Here is a 16,081-nt window from a genome sequence, read left to right as displayed (position 1 = left end):
TTTACGCAATATATACCGCGGGGGTCCGACCAAACTTGACTTCAGGCTATAGAGTCTGGTTCCATGAAACAAAGCCAGGCCAGGTGCTGTGACTCACAACTATATATTTGTTCATTGTCAATGAACAGACTGAAACTGTTTACGTATCGTATTTCATGCTGGTTCAATTTACAAGAGCGCGTATGAAGTGTTCACATATTATCATGGATTGTCCATTGGAGTTATGTAGTTTGGATTACGCTGTTACTATCGAGGAATCTCACCCAGATCCAGAGGAATGTTAGCGAACACAGTGGAACAACGCGGGCATCCAGAATAAACACCTCATTCACACCCAAACATCACACCTCCTGGCTTTGATATTTCTCGAAGACACTGGTGTAGCCATCAACCACATCAGAACATCAACAGGCCAATACGCACATCTTCATAAAGGAAAATTAGAGACAAGCCACAGTGCTACTCTCGCCATACAACCCAAACTATGGACCATGTGGTGGACCATTTAGTCGACCCTCCTTCAATGGAGGAATAGAAAAACTACACGAACGAACTCCCGAAGCCCTCTCGTGACTAGCAGACCTCAACACTGCCATTTAACTCCTGAACATATTGCCATATACAAGAGTAGAATAAAATGTGCGTGCAGTCATCGACTTACGAACACCCGACTTACGAACACCCATACTTACGAACCAGCTTCCATGAAATAAATAAAAATTACATTGACATCAAACGCGAACTTGCACTTGAAAACTGAACCGTGGAACTATTTTGTCCAGAGGAGCGATCCTCCGCATGATATAATGAGTCGGTTTCATGCTGCAAGTGAGTGCTTGTGTGTGGCAAAAACAACCCCTACCTCCTTAGTGGTGCCGAATGGCAACACTGCGTATCAAGAGGAATTTTAAATATGCTAAATTCCTCTTGATACGCAAATTCCTTTGTCAAGGCGCTCTTCCCCCTCCAACCCAGCTTAAATATACGCTGCCAACATGGTGGTGTTCATTCAGACGCTGTCTTTCTGACAGACCTGTTCTTCACCTGAGGACGGCTGCTTGCGTTGTGGCCGAAACGTCGTGAGAATTATTTTATTATGTTTTATTTTTATTATTTTATTATTTCTATTATACGTGACTTGACCGAAAGAACCAAGAAGATATACAGTATTGTCTTCATATTGCCCTGTATTATCCTTGGGATGACTATGTGAATGCAAATTTAAATAATTGCTGTTTTCATTTGTGAAAGTTTTGTTATGTTGCACTATATTTATACAAGCTTTTAAAATAATAACGTTGCCTCTGCTGGAAACAAAGTTACGTTACTTTGTACCCTTAATTTAGTTTCTGTATTTCTCCTTAACATTTCTCAGTTAAATACTTTTTGTAACCATACAGACGTCCCAGGGCACGTTTCCGAGTTTAGACTATACATGCTACTCCTCTGTTTACATTCAAACGTTAAATACTGTGCAAAGTCATATTACAATTGTTTGAGAAACAGAAAAGCAAGTGTACACATGAGGCAGGTGAAGTGTTATCATTAGACTGTATCGGACAGGTGTGTTTGTGTTGTAATGTACATCTCGTGGCGTGACGCCTTCCGTTCTACAACAATAGAATACCAACATTGCCTACACCTTGCACATCATGGCTTTGTGCAGTCAAATAAAAACACCTAAAGGGATTTAAGTTTTTAAAAATAACAGAGTATGTGGTGTGTATGGTTGGGGACTCGTCGCTATCCTAATATAAATGTATTTAAAAAAACTCAACGTGAAAGTGTAAGCCTTGTTCCAGCTAACAGTGGAGTGGACTCTCATCCCCATTAATGGGCCTGACTCTGTGGTGGGAATTACACATTCTCATGGTGGGCACCATACCTTTCACAGGACAAGCACTGTCGACTTTCTACAAAGGACTACTGAATGTGTTAACCTCAGAGACACGAAATGCTGATTTTACCCACAATTTGTGTTTAAATTCACAGCCGTCATTGTGAAATGTAAAATTTTAAATACAAAACCTGATCCCAAACAAACACACGTGATCTTAATTACACGCACATAGACATAGGCACACATTTACACAATCAATAAACAAATAATTCTCCAAATCTAAGGTAACACGGGACATGAGGTGGGGCTATGGAAACACCACTGCCCAGCTGCCTTTGTCTCACCAGTGCAGATGTTTACACACCATTGTAGGTATTCTTATTTAGCCAAGTCAACATCGGCGAGGCGCTGGAACGTTTCAGGTACTGATTTCCACACGCCATCAGAGAATCACGAATATTGCTCAACTTCTTCCACACAAATACAATGGTCCCCGATTAGCCTTTTAGAATTTTGGGACAAGTGCTGTTGGACAGAACCTATTAAAGCCATCATTGTACACAAGAAGGTGGTATGGCCAGCACCCATACCTGGTCACCTTTGTCATCAGGGTGCAGATGTTTACATATCACACACACGCTCTTTTTTCATCTGCCCATTCATATCTATTGTTAAACGTGGCATCGGATTCTGCGATCTATTTATAATTCGTATTCTTGTCTACTCAGGACAGACTTACTGGGTCTCATGTGTCTTTTTTGGAAGATCTCGTCATGTGTTTGCTCGAGGGAGTGATGGTTGCTATGTTTTTTGCAAGTTAAATTTCGTAACTTTGTACCAGCAAAAATAATTTCAGATAAACCATAATTTTGATTTGCAATAAAATACAATTTGGATGTACATATTATAGACATGTGTAAGGACAGTACGGGGCCTGATGGCCGTGGTTAATAATTGACGCGACGGGCACTGACAGGGTCACGTAAGGATAGCACGGGACCTAAGTGGTCGTAAATAATAATTGAGACAGGGACAGACAAGCCCTGATGAGGTGAGAGAGATTTTGGGGAAAAGGGGCGTGGGCGGGTCCGGGAGTGGGATAAAAGTGGAGCAGGACTCTGGGCTGCTGTGGGGGAATCAAGAACCGTCGTCGTTGTCTTAGAGCGGGTCGTCTTCATCATCTTGGATCGGCCACTTTATAGTTTTGGAAGGCTCGAGTTAAATATTGTCTCCGTGACTGCTACGCGTCTGCTCCTATGTAGTCAGCCAACTACATAGGGAGCGTCTCGTAGATCGTCACAGAAGTTACCCAGCTGTACCCGTTAAATTATCAGTGAGTCGGCGGACTTCATTCATAATAAATATATATATATAACTGAACAAGACGGTGTCTCTGAGGGCTACATTACACATGTGATCACATCTCAAGAGGCATCACAGCAACAGTGTGCATTTATGCTTTGTAGACAAAGGCAGTCAGTCATAGAAAGAGGAAAACATTAGGTATTGAGCTTGGACTTGAATAGGGAAGTGACAGCAGAGGTGGTTGGGGTAAGGAGGTTCCAAGTTAGCCCAAAAAAATTGTTGACAATTTTAACCTTCATTTTTCTGAAGCTGGTAACCTTTTTGATAATGTATTGGGAGTCACCCCTGCTCATGCAAATTCCTACACCCCTGTCCAAACATTAGTATGCCCGACTATGCTCTGCTAACTGTTGGTCACCTAATATACAAACCTATAGCCCATATTTTCAACCTGTCCATCAAAGAAGCATCAGTACCTCTAGAATGGAAACATTCCTTTGTTCATCCACTTCACAAAGGGGGCCCTAAAAATGATCCAAATAACTACCGACCTATCTCAATTTTGTCCCCGTTTATGAACATTTTAGAAAAATTATTGAACTACCAAATTACAGTTTCCTGTCGGACAACAATCTATTACATCTCAACAATCAGGGTTCCGAAAAAAATAAAGCACCACATCTGCTGCATTAGACTCTGAATCACATTTACAGTAGCCTTGATAATAAGCAGTACTGCGCCAGTCTTTTTCTTGACTTGTCCAAAGCCTTTGATACAGTCGACCACAACACCCTGCTTAGTAAACTAAGTTGCCTCGGTTTCTCCAAACACGTAGTAGAATGGTTAAAAAATTACCTATTTTCTCGCACACAAACTGTATTCACAGATGGTTGGAGGTCAAATAGTGCTAAGATAACAAAAGGGGTTCCACAGGGTTCCATCCTCGGCCTCCTCTTGTTCTCTCTTTATGTCAATGACTTGGGCACTGACCTGGATCATTCCAGGGTAAATCTTTTTGCAGATGACACGATACTGATTACTGCTGGCCGCTCTCCGGATGACGTGATTGCTAAGCTCCAGGATGATTTCAACAAACTACAACATCAGCTAGTTGCTCTTAAACTAGCCCTGAATACCTCCAAAACCAAGGTGCTATGCTTCTTACCAGGACTAAAGCAGGAAGTTATTTTTCCCCAATTACATTCCTGAAATAATTATCAAATAGAGCAAGTCAAGATCTCTCAGTATTTTGGGGTCATCCTGGATTCAAAACTGAATTTTGAAGATCACATTGATTATATTGGTAAAAAGACAAAAAATATAGTTTTCTGTATCGACACAAGCACTGCTTCCCCCCTATGTTCCGTTTGGAATTTATAAAAGCTACCATACTGCCTCTACTTGATTACTGTGACATTGTATATAAATCAGCCCCCAGTACTGTACTGAAGAAGCTTAATTTATCACTCGGCTTTAAGATTTGCATTGAACTGCCCATATAGGACTCACCACTGTGATCTCTCATTGGGTCAAAATTAACATCTCTTAATGTTCGACGGCTTGTGCATCAGATCGTATTTATTCACGATGTACTTACAAAAAAAAATCTGCAGACTACCTGCTGGATCTCCTCTCTGTTTCGAAAAACAATGTGACCTAAGGTCTTCGCTCATTTACCAGCTTCACATTCCTTATTGCTGTAAAAATACTGGAGGAAGGGCCTTTGCTATTGATGCCCCCAGGGTCTGGAATGCTATTGCCAATAAACTGCAACTTGAATCACTACCTATGAGATCTCACTCACAACTGCTCTAGAGGAGTTGTACACCCCTAGCTGCCATTGCTATTCAGTGGCCTAAAAATCAAATGTTTCGCTCTGGATGACCGCTGCAAAGTATGATCTTGTGTTTTGATTTAGTGTGCTGATCTTCAAAGGTGCATTGAACATGTTTTTATACTCCTACTGATGCTCCTGCTGTTGTGGAGTGACTCATGCAGCCAGCTATGGCTACAGGGTTTGGTGGTACATGTTGTTTATTGTGAAATTTCGGTCACAGTTCCTATGATCACTGTTACATTGCTTTTATGGCTTTATTTTGGTGATTTCGAAAAGTGTTTTGGTTTGGCCATGTTTGTTTGTTGTAGTACGGAGTTAGACTGATGTCTTTAATCTAAGTTGTCTTGTGGTTGTTGTTTGACTTGCATCCCACTTGCGCATAGTCACTTTAAGATGTTTTCTTGTTCATGTTTTTTTTGTTTGTTGCGGTTGCACCCGATTCAAGAGCCGAATGGCTCACAGGGCTATACCAAACAAATGAAACTGAAACAGACTATGAGGAAAGCATAGGAATATGAGCGATCTTGCAAACAGAACTTTCGATTAGTGCGGTTGGCTACGTACGGTGCAAAAGTTCAAAATTCATACATCAGGTGAAACCAACATGAAATATCTAGTCTGGGCTCATTGACTAATTGTGGCCCATGACTACGAACAGATATGGGCACCGTGCCACACTAATTTGTGCAGGAAGACAATTTATCTTGCAAAAAGAGATGTTCACCCCTGTTTTTAAGCATTAAATAAAGTTTGTGTAAGTCGTTGGTGTGTATGGAACTCTAACCCAAACATCAATAGCATTTCACGACATCATTTAAAACCAAACCTCATACACTGTTCAGTTCATCTCAAGTACATTTTTTATTGTAATACTGATGATGTAATTAGAAGTAGGAAAATAAAACCAGTTGTAGGCGTTAAAACGACTCGGTGACCTGAGTGTCATTCTGCATCGTTGAGTTCGACACGAGTGAGGGAGCACACCTGTCGGTCACGTGACGTGACAGCCGCGAGCTCTCGCTGAAGAGCATGGATGGACTCGTCCGGTCACGTGTGCTTGCATTTGACCTTGATGCGGCACACGGCATGAGGATGTGTGGCAATTGCGTAACCACTGCTTGTGTGAATTGTAATATGAAGACATTTCCAAGTTTTTGAAATGCTATACAAAGCACACAATGATAGGTATTTAAAAGAAAACGAAATGTTAGACCATTGTTCACTGTGCATATTTTTTGCCCGATGATAAATTGATGGAAAATGGCTTAAAGGAATTATAGGCCAAGCAACCTATGATCAGTGTGTGTGCCATAGATTGTGAAAATATAAAAGTAAATGTTGGAATGTGCTCTAATTTACCAAATGAGTCTCATGGGATTTTACCCAAGTAAATCTGTCCACCACATTTCCCACTTAATTACAATAAGTAACCGAGAGCTTGATCTTAAGAACCCGTGCAACAGACTCAAATTTACAGTGAAAAAAATAACATTAGGGAAAGTGTGCATGTAAAACATTGGTATGATGTATACAGCGCATCGTGGAGATTACAGTCTTATTTGCGAGGTTATCATTGTAGAATTAAGATAACAGCTCTCTTCCAGAAATAATGTGTTACTATATTTCTTGACCAGGTATTGCTGCTAAATCACATTGTAGCTATTAATTGTTATAACAATGTATGCATGTAGAGGCTTTTTTAGTATTAATTCTGATATATCCCAATTGTGTTCCTTTAAGCTACAAAGTTAATGTCCCATAAACTGCAAGCGGGGAAGCTGCAGGTCACAGGGAATCAGCATAGAAGAAGCACATTGAAACAGTTGTGACTGTACACAAGTCTGATCACCAGATTATGTTAATGGGATGGTGATGAGTGGTATGCCTCAGCTGTTATCTCACATATGTTTATCGTTTACTTCCAGTGATGGGCCAGAGGAAATGAAGTACAATCAAATTATAATAATTATAATGAGTTTTTTGTGGCAATCACTGATGACCACGTGATACTATCAACTTGGTAACACATTTTAGAACAGTTTTATACGGGGTGGGAAGCTGAAATGCGGTGCTGGCTCTATTATGACGTAGGCATAGCATTGTGAGTCACCCAGGCACCTCTGTTATGGAAATGACCAACAGAGATAACTTGAAATGGTTATATATGCAGTACTGTGAATATATCCGTGACCTCATTTGTGCTTGGGATAAGGTCTGTCTCGCCACCACAATAAACTGGGCCACCAGACATCACATCCAATCAACCATCCTGGGCCAGGTCGTGGAAGGTTAGATACTTATGCCATGTACTTGCAGTTATCCTAAGTGTTTGTAAAAGAGCCTTTATGGCCAGAGGGCATCCGTGTGTGCTACGAGAGGTAGTTGTTGACGCGTCGCAGGGAGAGCACCGTCCCGCTGGAGGCTTTCCATGCAGCTGGGCAGCGGTACACGCCCCGCTCCAGCAGGTACTGCCTGCCGCGGTAGTTACTGTCATCATACAGCACCCAACTGCCGGAAAACAATACACGGGGATTATCGTCAGTTGCACTCGATGCTGCCGAAGTGTCGTCAATAAATGTGTCACAAGGCAAGCAAGCTCAGGCTACGCGCGCGCCACACACCGAGGCTGTGCTGTGGAAGAAGACGATCAAGAGAAAAACTTCCAGCCGGTCGGTGGGTTTGCAATGGCTAAATAAGTGCTCTGTGTCGCTCAGCATGGGAGAGACTGACAAATTAATCCAAACTTACCACATAACCCATTTATAACATTTGTCAATTTAGCCCTATTATTTTTTTGTTTTAATCTGTGGGGTTAGGCCAGTCGCATCCACATATTTCCCTTATTATTATCTGTTGATATGTGGGCAAAAGGATTAAAAAAACAATGGCAAGACATTTCCTTTAACATTACAGATAACTGAATTAAAACTGCAAACCAACAATTTTATTTTTCATTGACAATGTTCAACATCGTTGTGGACAAGAGGTCTTGGAGGCTGGCATGGAGGGCACGTGGAGGAAAATCGAGCGACATGAGAAGGAGATCAGCATAGCCATGCACGATCGTGACAGAGGCGATGTACAATGGAGCATAAACAATAAGTCAGTCCTCATGGGCAAGGACTAACTCACGTTAGTGATCGAGAACCAGCGGTGAAGATGCCACATTCCTATTTATGTGGCCAGTTTTAGCTCATAAAACTAAATCCCGAGTGTTGTCATGCTTTCAGTTGGTGGTGTGCGGGCTCTGAACGCGTGCTCCCGTTCTAAGCATGGGAATGTGGGGGGCTCGCGGGTGTGGTGGGGGGCACGACTCACGCTCCGTCTCCTCGCACGCGGATCGAGGCCACGGCGCGGCGGCCCCACGTGGGGACCTGCACCAACAGGGGGCAGTCCTCGTTCAGCTCCACACACTGCCCCGTCAAATCCGCTCCCTCGAACAGCTCAATGGAGAAGTTCTCCCCAAACTGCACAGAAAATAAACAATACAGTATTCCTTCCCCTCGTTATTCGGGAACGTGCTATCCGCTATGTTGGCTGTCCGCGAATGGCATATGGAACGCTACACGACTATATCAAGAGAGAGAAATAAAGTGATGCGAGCAAATGTGTTGCGAGAACGTAATGACATAAGGTGATGAAATAAAGTCAATCAATGAGTGTGGGCCAATGATACCAGCAAATGTTTTTGTTTGTTAAAGCAGGAAAACCCCACCGTTGGCTGGTGAAACGAATGCTGCCAGAAATCACGTGTTCGAAAGTAGGGTTGATGGCACTCAATGTAATTTTGTTGGCGATATAAACTCACGTATGTGTATATATTAATTAATAAGAATTATGTCAACTTGTAGAGCGAGAGAGAGAAAACAACTCAGAGGCGGCGAGGAGGACCCACAGACAATCTGGAAGGCAGCCTTGCGATGAGGCGGCGCCGACAATTGTCCAAGCTCTGCGGTCCTATATAGTACATATATTACTGGTAGGAACCTCCTGGTTACACCAGCCCACAAGAGATTATTGTGTCCGTCCGTCCGTCGTGCATCAAAAAATGGGAGGGTGGGGCTGGGTGGAGAGAGAAGGGTGGGGAGGGTGGGGCTGGGTGGGGGCTGGGTGGGGTGGGGAGGGGCTGGTCACCCCGTGGTGCTCTTATAAAACTCAACGTTTAACCTACTCACGCCGGCTTGTGCCCGCCCTCACAGTCGGCCATATTTGCGGAATACACCACGCTGCCGTTGACCCTGGCCATTGACCGAGCAACCCAACGTTCCTACCAGCTCCCTCCGCAGGAATGTGTTTAGGTGTTATCAGCTACGTAATGAGTGTTCACATTTATGATAATCCACCCAGGCGTGTTAGCACGTGTGAAAATGAGCTCTATAGCTCATCGGATTCCTCCAGTATAAAGATTATAATTCTGATAACCCAGTGCGAATGATGTGCGGTGCGCGACGCAGCACAATGGGTGGGTGGGTGGTGGCTCCTTGCTGGCAATTGAGAGCGCCGGCCCCTGGCGCAAGCCGAGACGTACCATGCGCACGGGCCGACACGAGCCCATCTCCTCGCAGCGGTCGCCCCAGCTGCGCAGGTGCGCGTACTCGCCGTGCTCCAGCACCAGCTGCTGCCCTTGAAGGTGCGCATGCTCGAAGCACAGCCAAGCGCCGCTCTCCACGCGGGCCGAGCCAACGCAGCCGGGGAACCTGCGCTCCAAGAAGCTCTCCACCTCCCCCGACGCCTCCAGGCGCAATCCCTGGAAATTCTCACCCTCGAAAAAGATGATCTGCAAACACGCGACATCGAATTCGGAATGAGAATTTTTTTCTTTTTTTTTCGAGATTGGAGGAAATCCGATGGGCTATGAAGCTCTTTCTCGCAGATGTCCAGTATTGGGCGGGTCAGCAAGTTACAACAGTAAAACTACAAAAGAACGATAGGAGTGAAGAATAGAGAAAATGACAAGCAAGTCACTAAATATAAATAATGAACGAAATAGCTGTCAGCCTGATGTGTGCTGTGAATCCCCGTCGTGGTGGCAAGCTGCTCTTGATGGAAGGGAAATGTAGTTACGGGAGCGAATAGTGGTTGAACAATAATTCTGCAAACTGATTAATTGAAAACCATAACACTCGTCAGCCCCCTATTGAGGTAATTGATAGGACATTCCTTAAAGAGAGCATTGAGACTCAGGCTTTCCTAGGTAATCAAGCGTGTGACATTTGGAACTCCAACATCTTTATCTGAGAAACAGTTATTGATGGGATGAATGTTTTGTTTACGAGAGATCTGCATAGAATTAGTCTACCAAATTAAGATAGTTATCTCTCTCATGTGTTTTGATTATTTACTTCTGCCCATGGGGTATTATATGCGAATGGCAAATCATCAACCTTTTTAAATCCTTTATATTAAGTTCGCGTGCTTGCTTAGGACCGTGCAAATCTTTCGGTCGTTTTTTAACCCACTTCCCGTGATCCAATCGAGCTGACATTTTGCACACAGACTCGTTGTGCGTGACAAGGCATTTTCGTGAAAACATTTTTCCAAAATTTTACACTGTTTAGGGAAATTTTTTTAAGTATTTAATTACCAATTGTTTAATGCTGCCAGACAATCATCTGACCCATAGGTGGCAGCCATCTCAAGCCAGAGGACGAGAGGACTCTAGCCGCCCCGATGCCACGCATATAAAGGATTTATAGTGAAAAACTTTGTTTTTACGGGTTTACTTGTTTCTGATTTCGTGCTCCCATTGCTTTCTATGACATCTTCACTCAGGAGGTTCTCACCCAATATTTGACGGTACATGGCCCTGTCCATCGTCCCTTTGATGCGGTGAAGTTGTCCTGTCCCCTTAGCAGAAAAACACCCCCAACGCATAATGTTTCCACCTCCATGTTTGACGGTGGGGATGGTGTTATTGGGGTCATAGGCAGCATTCCTCCTCCAAACACGGCGAGTTGAGTTTATGCCAAAGAGCTCCATTTTGGTCTCATCTGACCACAACACTTTCACCCAGTTGTCCTCTGAATCATTCAGATGTTCATTGGCAAACTTCAGACGGGCATGTATATGTGCTTTCTTGAGCAGGGGGACCTTGCGGGCGCTGCAGGATTTCAGTCCTTCACGGCGTAGTGTGTTACCAACTGTTTTCTTGGTGACTATGGTCCCAGCTGCCTTGAGATCATTGACAAGATCCTCCCGTGTAGTTCTGGGCTGATTCCTCACCGTTCTCATGATGATTGCAACTCCACGAGGTGAGATCTTGCATGGAGCACCAGGCCGAGGGAGATTGATAGTTCTTTTGTGTTTCTTCCATTTGCGAATAATCGCACCAACTATTGTCACCTTCTCACCAAGCTGCTTGGCGATGGTCTTGTAGCCCATTCCAACCTTGTGTAGGTCTACAATCTTGTCCCGAACATCCTTGGAGAGCTCTTTGGTCTTGGCCATGGTGGAGAGTTTGGAATATGATTGATTTCTTCTGTGAACAGGTGTCTTTTATACAGGTAACAAGCTGATATTAGGAGCACTCCCTTTAAGAGTGTGCTCCTAATCTCAGCTCGTTACCTGTATAAAATACACCTGGGAGCGGGAAATATGTTTGATTGAGAGGGGGTCAAATACTTATTTCCCTCATTAAAATGCAAATCAATTTATAACATTTTTGACATGCGTTTTCTGGATTTTGTTGTTGTTATTCTGTCTCTCACTGTTCAAATAAACCTACCGTTAAAATGATATACTGATAATTTCTTTGTCAGTAGGCAAACGTACAAAATCAGCAGGGGATCAAATACTTTTTCCCCTCACTGTAATCCTGTACACACCTTCTGTTGATAGCTTCGGTAATACATCTTTTGTACCTGATATTAATTTCTGTATTTTATGTACCGTGCCAAATCTGACTCGAATTTTTCCAAACATATGACTAGTTTATCAGTTACTCCCGCAATGTACAGTATTTTGATCGTTTTAATTACTTGGGCAGTTTCAATGCACTTGTTATTTGATTTGGTTTTGGCATTCAATGCCCTGTTGATTTTTGTATCATCATGACCGTTCATTTGCAGCACTTCTTTGACATATTGAATTTCACTTCTCAGACTGTCACCATCTGACACTTTCTCAGCTCGATGAATGAGCGTCTTGATAAGAGCAGATTTCTGCGTGGGGTGATGGTTTGACTGCATTCAGATAGGCGTCATTATGCGTTTTCGTTCGGTAAACAGTGTTATTTTACCATTTCGACCCCGTCCAAGCAGAATATCCAGAAATGGTAGCGTTATGTCAGCTTCCACTTCCATGGTGAACTGGATGGATGCATTTTGCGAGTTGAGATGATTTCGAAATGCGTTCAGTGTATCTTTGCCGTGTGGCCAGACCACCAATGTGTCATCCACATATCTAAACCAAGCAGATGGTTTGAGTGTGCTTAAAGCTATTGCTTTTGTTTCAAAATCTTCCATCTACAAATTCGCTATCACAGGGGATAAAGGAGAGCCTATTGCTACGCATCCCTTTTGTTTATAGAAGAAGAGTTTCACAATTGGGGCATCACCAGGTCCATTTTCTAGATAATTATTTTGAAGAGAAAACCATTGTAATCGTTATGCTGAAAACTGTTCTCGCTGTAAACTCTCGTAGACGCTTACCATTGTCATACCACACCTACTTCTGAATTAAATTCACCCAATGTATACAAGAGTAAGACTTTGGAAATAACGTTTCACACCGATGTCTTCTCGTAGAATCGTTGCAAAACACAATTTTGTATGCCAGAAAATCAAGCACTTTAATTCGTGACTTGGTAGCAACATTCAAATGTGTCATGTTGTATAACAAATGTTACAAATTTGTATATCTTCTGAAGATATTTGAATAATGGTATCTTTGCATACTGTAGTTATATTTTATGAACTCTCACACAATCCCTTTACAGTAACAATATAATGTAAACCTTGTGTTAATGTTTACCTGTATGGTGATTCCATGCCTCACCTTCAAGGTATTTAATTTAACCCGTTTTAAAAAGCATCTGTAATTTTTACACAACTATAAACGTTCATGAATTTACACAGATATTTGCAACCAAGTGTTTAATTTGAAATGTAAAAAAAATCAACTACAGAATATGGCCATAAAAACAGCGATTGCATGATACTCTTGCGCTATAAGATTGCTGTGATTATCAAACGTACTGATCATTTGATTAATGACGAACTTCTCTCGAATCTGCAAAGAAAAGCGATTGAAATGCTTTAACAAAAACACATTGAAACCTGGCCAATGTTTCGCTTTACAATCGTGTTGTTCACAAGCTGCATTAATAACACCCTTGCCGTGGGGCTTTCCATGTTACGGCGTTACATTTGTTATCAGTTAATATTATACCACACTCATACACGTACATAAGATACATTAATGGGACGCACCTTTCCCGTTGTCATCGACATGGCTGAGATGGTGGAGGTGACGCCGTCCGGAATGAGCCGTGCCAGTGTGGTTATTGTGGGATTTATAGGCAGCAAAGCCACGGGACACATGCACTCATCGCTTTCACTCACCTAAGAAAACTGATGAAACGACGATTTCAGCCGACACAAAGCAAAAAAGAGCTGTTCATACACATTCTGGAAGCGTCTGCACGCATGCAGTTTGCATTCAATTTGGGGCGCGAGTGTGCGATGCCACCTTTGACAATGGTAGGGGTGAATTACCGTATTGTAATGGCAGACAAGTCACAGTGAAATAAGTGCCACCGAACTCACCCTGCCTGGCCTATACAGTGGTGTAAATAAAAACAAGTATGTGAATGTTTATTGGTGGCAATCACCTAAAAGATGTATGTTGAGCTTATTTCGCAAGAAACATAGGCAACCATGCTAATTAGAGGTGAAAAATCGTGGATGTCTTTTATGTCTTGGTAACCGAGATGGTTGTTTATATACCTATGTATTGGGGTTGATCACTCCAAATTGTTACATAATTGAGTTGACAGAGTATCGCAAGTGTGTAACGTGGTCACCAGCCACACCCTCTGTATCATTATATGTACGAAAGGAGCATTATGGCCAGCGATTGCAAAGTGTGACCTATGAAAACCTCTTGCAAACATGAGAACAATTCTTAGTCATGGTTACATCGTTACATATTTTAGAATTAGGTAATTCCATTCAGCAAAGTGGAAACTCAAACCCGGGCAAGTAGGGCGTCCTATGCGGGCAACAGCACTGACATGGGAAAGAGACCCATTTCAAGCAGGATCTCATACGTATAATAGTAAATAGAATGCCAATTATTTAGCTAGGAAGGCATCACCAAGTCTCAGGACTATTTTAAGAGGGTCCTACATTGGAATGCACTGGGAAATATCAATCCAAGATTTGTAATGCACACCATATTGAGCAAAACGCTGAGATAGAAGCGTGGATGGCACAGAGAAAATATCAAAATTAAACGGAAGAGACCATACAAGTTGTGTCCATTCTTAAAAGCACCGATTGTCAATGCTAACCAGACTTCATTTGGCAGACTGTTCCAGACCACCGGGGTTGCAGATGACAAAACTCTGCTGCTCGAAGTCAAGTAGATTTCACACACAGCAGATCCATACAAGATGAGTGTAGGTTTCGTGATGGTACGTATGGGCGGATGACATCGCTCAGATAGGTTGGTTGACCGGATGTCTTTGCTGTAAAAGCAAGTGCTGCGACTTTGAACTTGATGCTCATGCATTGGGAGCCAGTGAAGCTCCTTCAAAAGAGTCACTGAGTGTTAAAACTTCGTATTATCTGTGGTGTCCGCAAATAAGAAGGCTGCACAGTCATTTAGGTCAGGGCTGTCCCTCTCTGGGGCTGCACCATGTCATCATCATGATGCAGAGATAGGTAGCACGGGGAACGACTATAATTTCCCTCATTAAAATCGTGAAAGTTGCACGGCAAAATGCTTCATTTTTATTATGATTTTTCACAAGAGGAGTTAAAGTTGGGGTTAGGATCGCTTCGTGAATAAATGATTCCCTACAATCTCGTGCAGTGTATGCGATGCCCACATTACACAGTCATCTTAATCAGAAATTACAAATATTATAGGTTGGTGCAAATAAATAAATCCCATTATTTTATGGAGATAAGCGTTTATATTTCTCACGGTGACTTCCTGAGATGCACAAATGTGTGCACTCCAGCCAGGGCATGTGTTGCGTGTGCGATGTAGCGACTGCACACACTGCAATTTTGACAAGGTGCTCTTATGCAAGTTAAGCCTGCTTGCAAGGCTGAGCTCGTTCAATGAGAATACATCAGCATTCGAGATGAGCAGTGATCAGGCATAGGACTGTCAACAAAATGAATGAGGAGTCAAGTGGCAAATTAATCCTGTTCACATGTTTTGTTGCATAAGTTGAGGGTTCGGGATTTTTTTTTCAAAGATCAACTCTCTAAAGTGTAAAAAAAACGTGTGCGCACATATTTGCAGCATGCAATATCAACAATGGACACAACGCCAGAGTATTGCAAATGTTGGCGTCACACGGGGAAAACTTAAAAGTGAAGTTGTCTAATGGGCATTGGAAAATGCTAGGCTTTTAAAATGGCTTTTTTATATTTTACAAAAACCAGTGTATTTAACCACGGATAACGTTGCTGGACAGGGCTGTCCAGAGAGGGAAGTGAGCAAAAGGGGCAATTTGCCCCGAATCACACGCAAAAGAGGGCCCCACAACATATTTCTGTGCATGATGGAATGTGGCATTCTGTCTTGGGCCTCCAGAAACCCGGGGGGGGGGGCCCTTGCTCATGGAGAACAGGAAGCATTAATGTTATCCATTTAGCACGAGTCATGCGATTCTTATCATGTAAATAGATTTTTTTAGCATTTGCTTCATCTGTCATATTGTCCCTACATTAGCAGGGTTAAAACAGTTGCACTTGTATCTGTAGTAGTGTTTTTCAGGGGATTCTGGTTTCCTCCTATGAAAAGTATTCGATAATTGGACAAATATCTCAAAGATGATGCTTCTAAAAGTGAGGTCTAAAGACTCGTCATCAGGCTCCTTCGAACTCCACCAGCTAGATCGGTGCTGTTCTCCATTCAGAAAC

General features: G+C 42.7%; 1 protein-coding gene across 1 annotated transcript; it reads right to left on the bottom strand.

Annotated features, from left to right (window-relative positions):
- Positions 1-6,627: 6,627 nt before the first annotated feature.
- Positions 6,628-13,511, bottom strand: LOC133345004 (gamma-crystallin N-like). Its single transcript, XM_061555345.1, has 4 exons — positions 13,412-13,511; positions 9,511-9,759; positions 8,301-8,449; positions 6,628-7,490 (listed from the first exon to the last, which is right to left on the bottom strand). Exons 1-4 carry the CDS (start codon positions 13,430-13,432, stop codon positions 7,352-7,354), a joined length of 558 nt encoding a protein of 185 aa, XP_061411329.1. The 5' UTR covers positions 13,433-13,511; the 3' UTR covers positions 6,628-7,351.
- Between the last annotated feature and the right edge of the window lie 2,570 nt (positions 13,512-16,081).

Source organism: Lethenteron reissneri, chromosome 21 (genome assembly GCF_015708825.2).
Source record: "Lethenteron reissneri isolate LAM-NWPU_2019-01 chromosome 21, ASM1570882v1, whole genome shotgun sequence".
Lineage (NCBI taxonomy): Eukaryota > Metazoa > Chordata > Hyperoartia > Petromyzontiformes > Petromyzontidae > Lethenteron > Lethenteron reissneri.
Note: the sequence above shows the minus strand (reverse complement) of the source record. Positions and strands in the feature narration are given on the sequence as shown.

What these genes read in the sequence shown, in the direction of transcription:
- LOC133345004 (XM_061555345.1), bottom strand. Translation starts at nt 13,432, where the DNA reads ATGTCGATGACAACGGGAAAG. An exon ending in TGTCGATGACAACGGGAAAG is followed by an intron (nt 9,760 to 13,411) that starts GTGCGTCCCATT and finishes GCGTGTTTGCAG; the next exon opens with ATCATCTTTTTCGAGGGTGA. An exon ending in CGCGTGCGAGGAGACGGAGC is followed by an intron (nt 7,491 to 8,300) that starts GTGAGTCGTGCC and finishes GTTTTCCGGCAG; the next exon opens with TTGGGTGCTGTATGATGACA.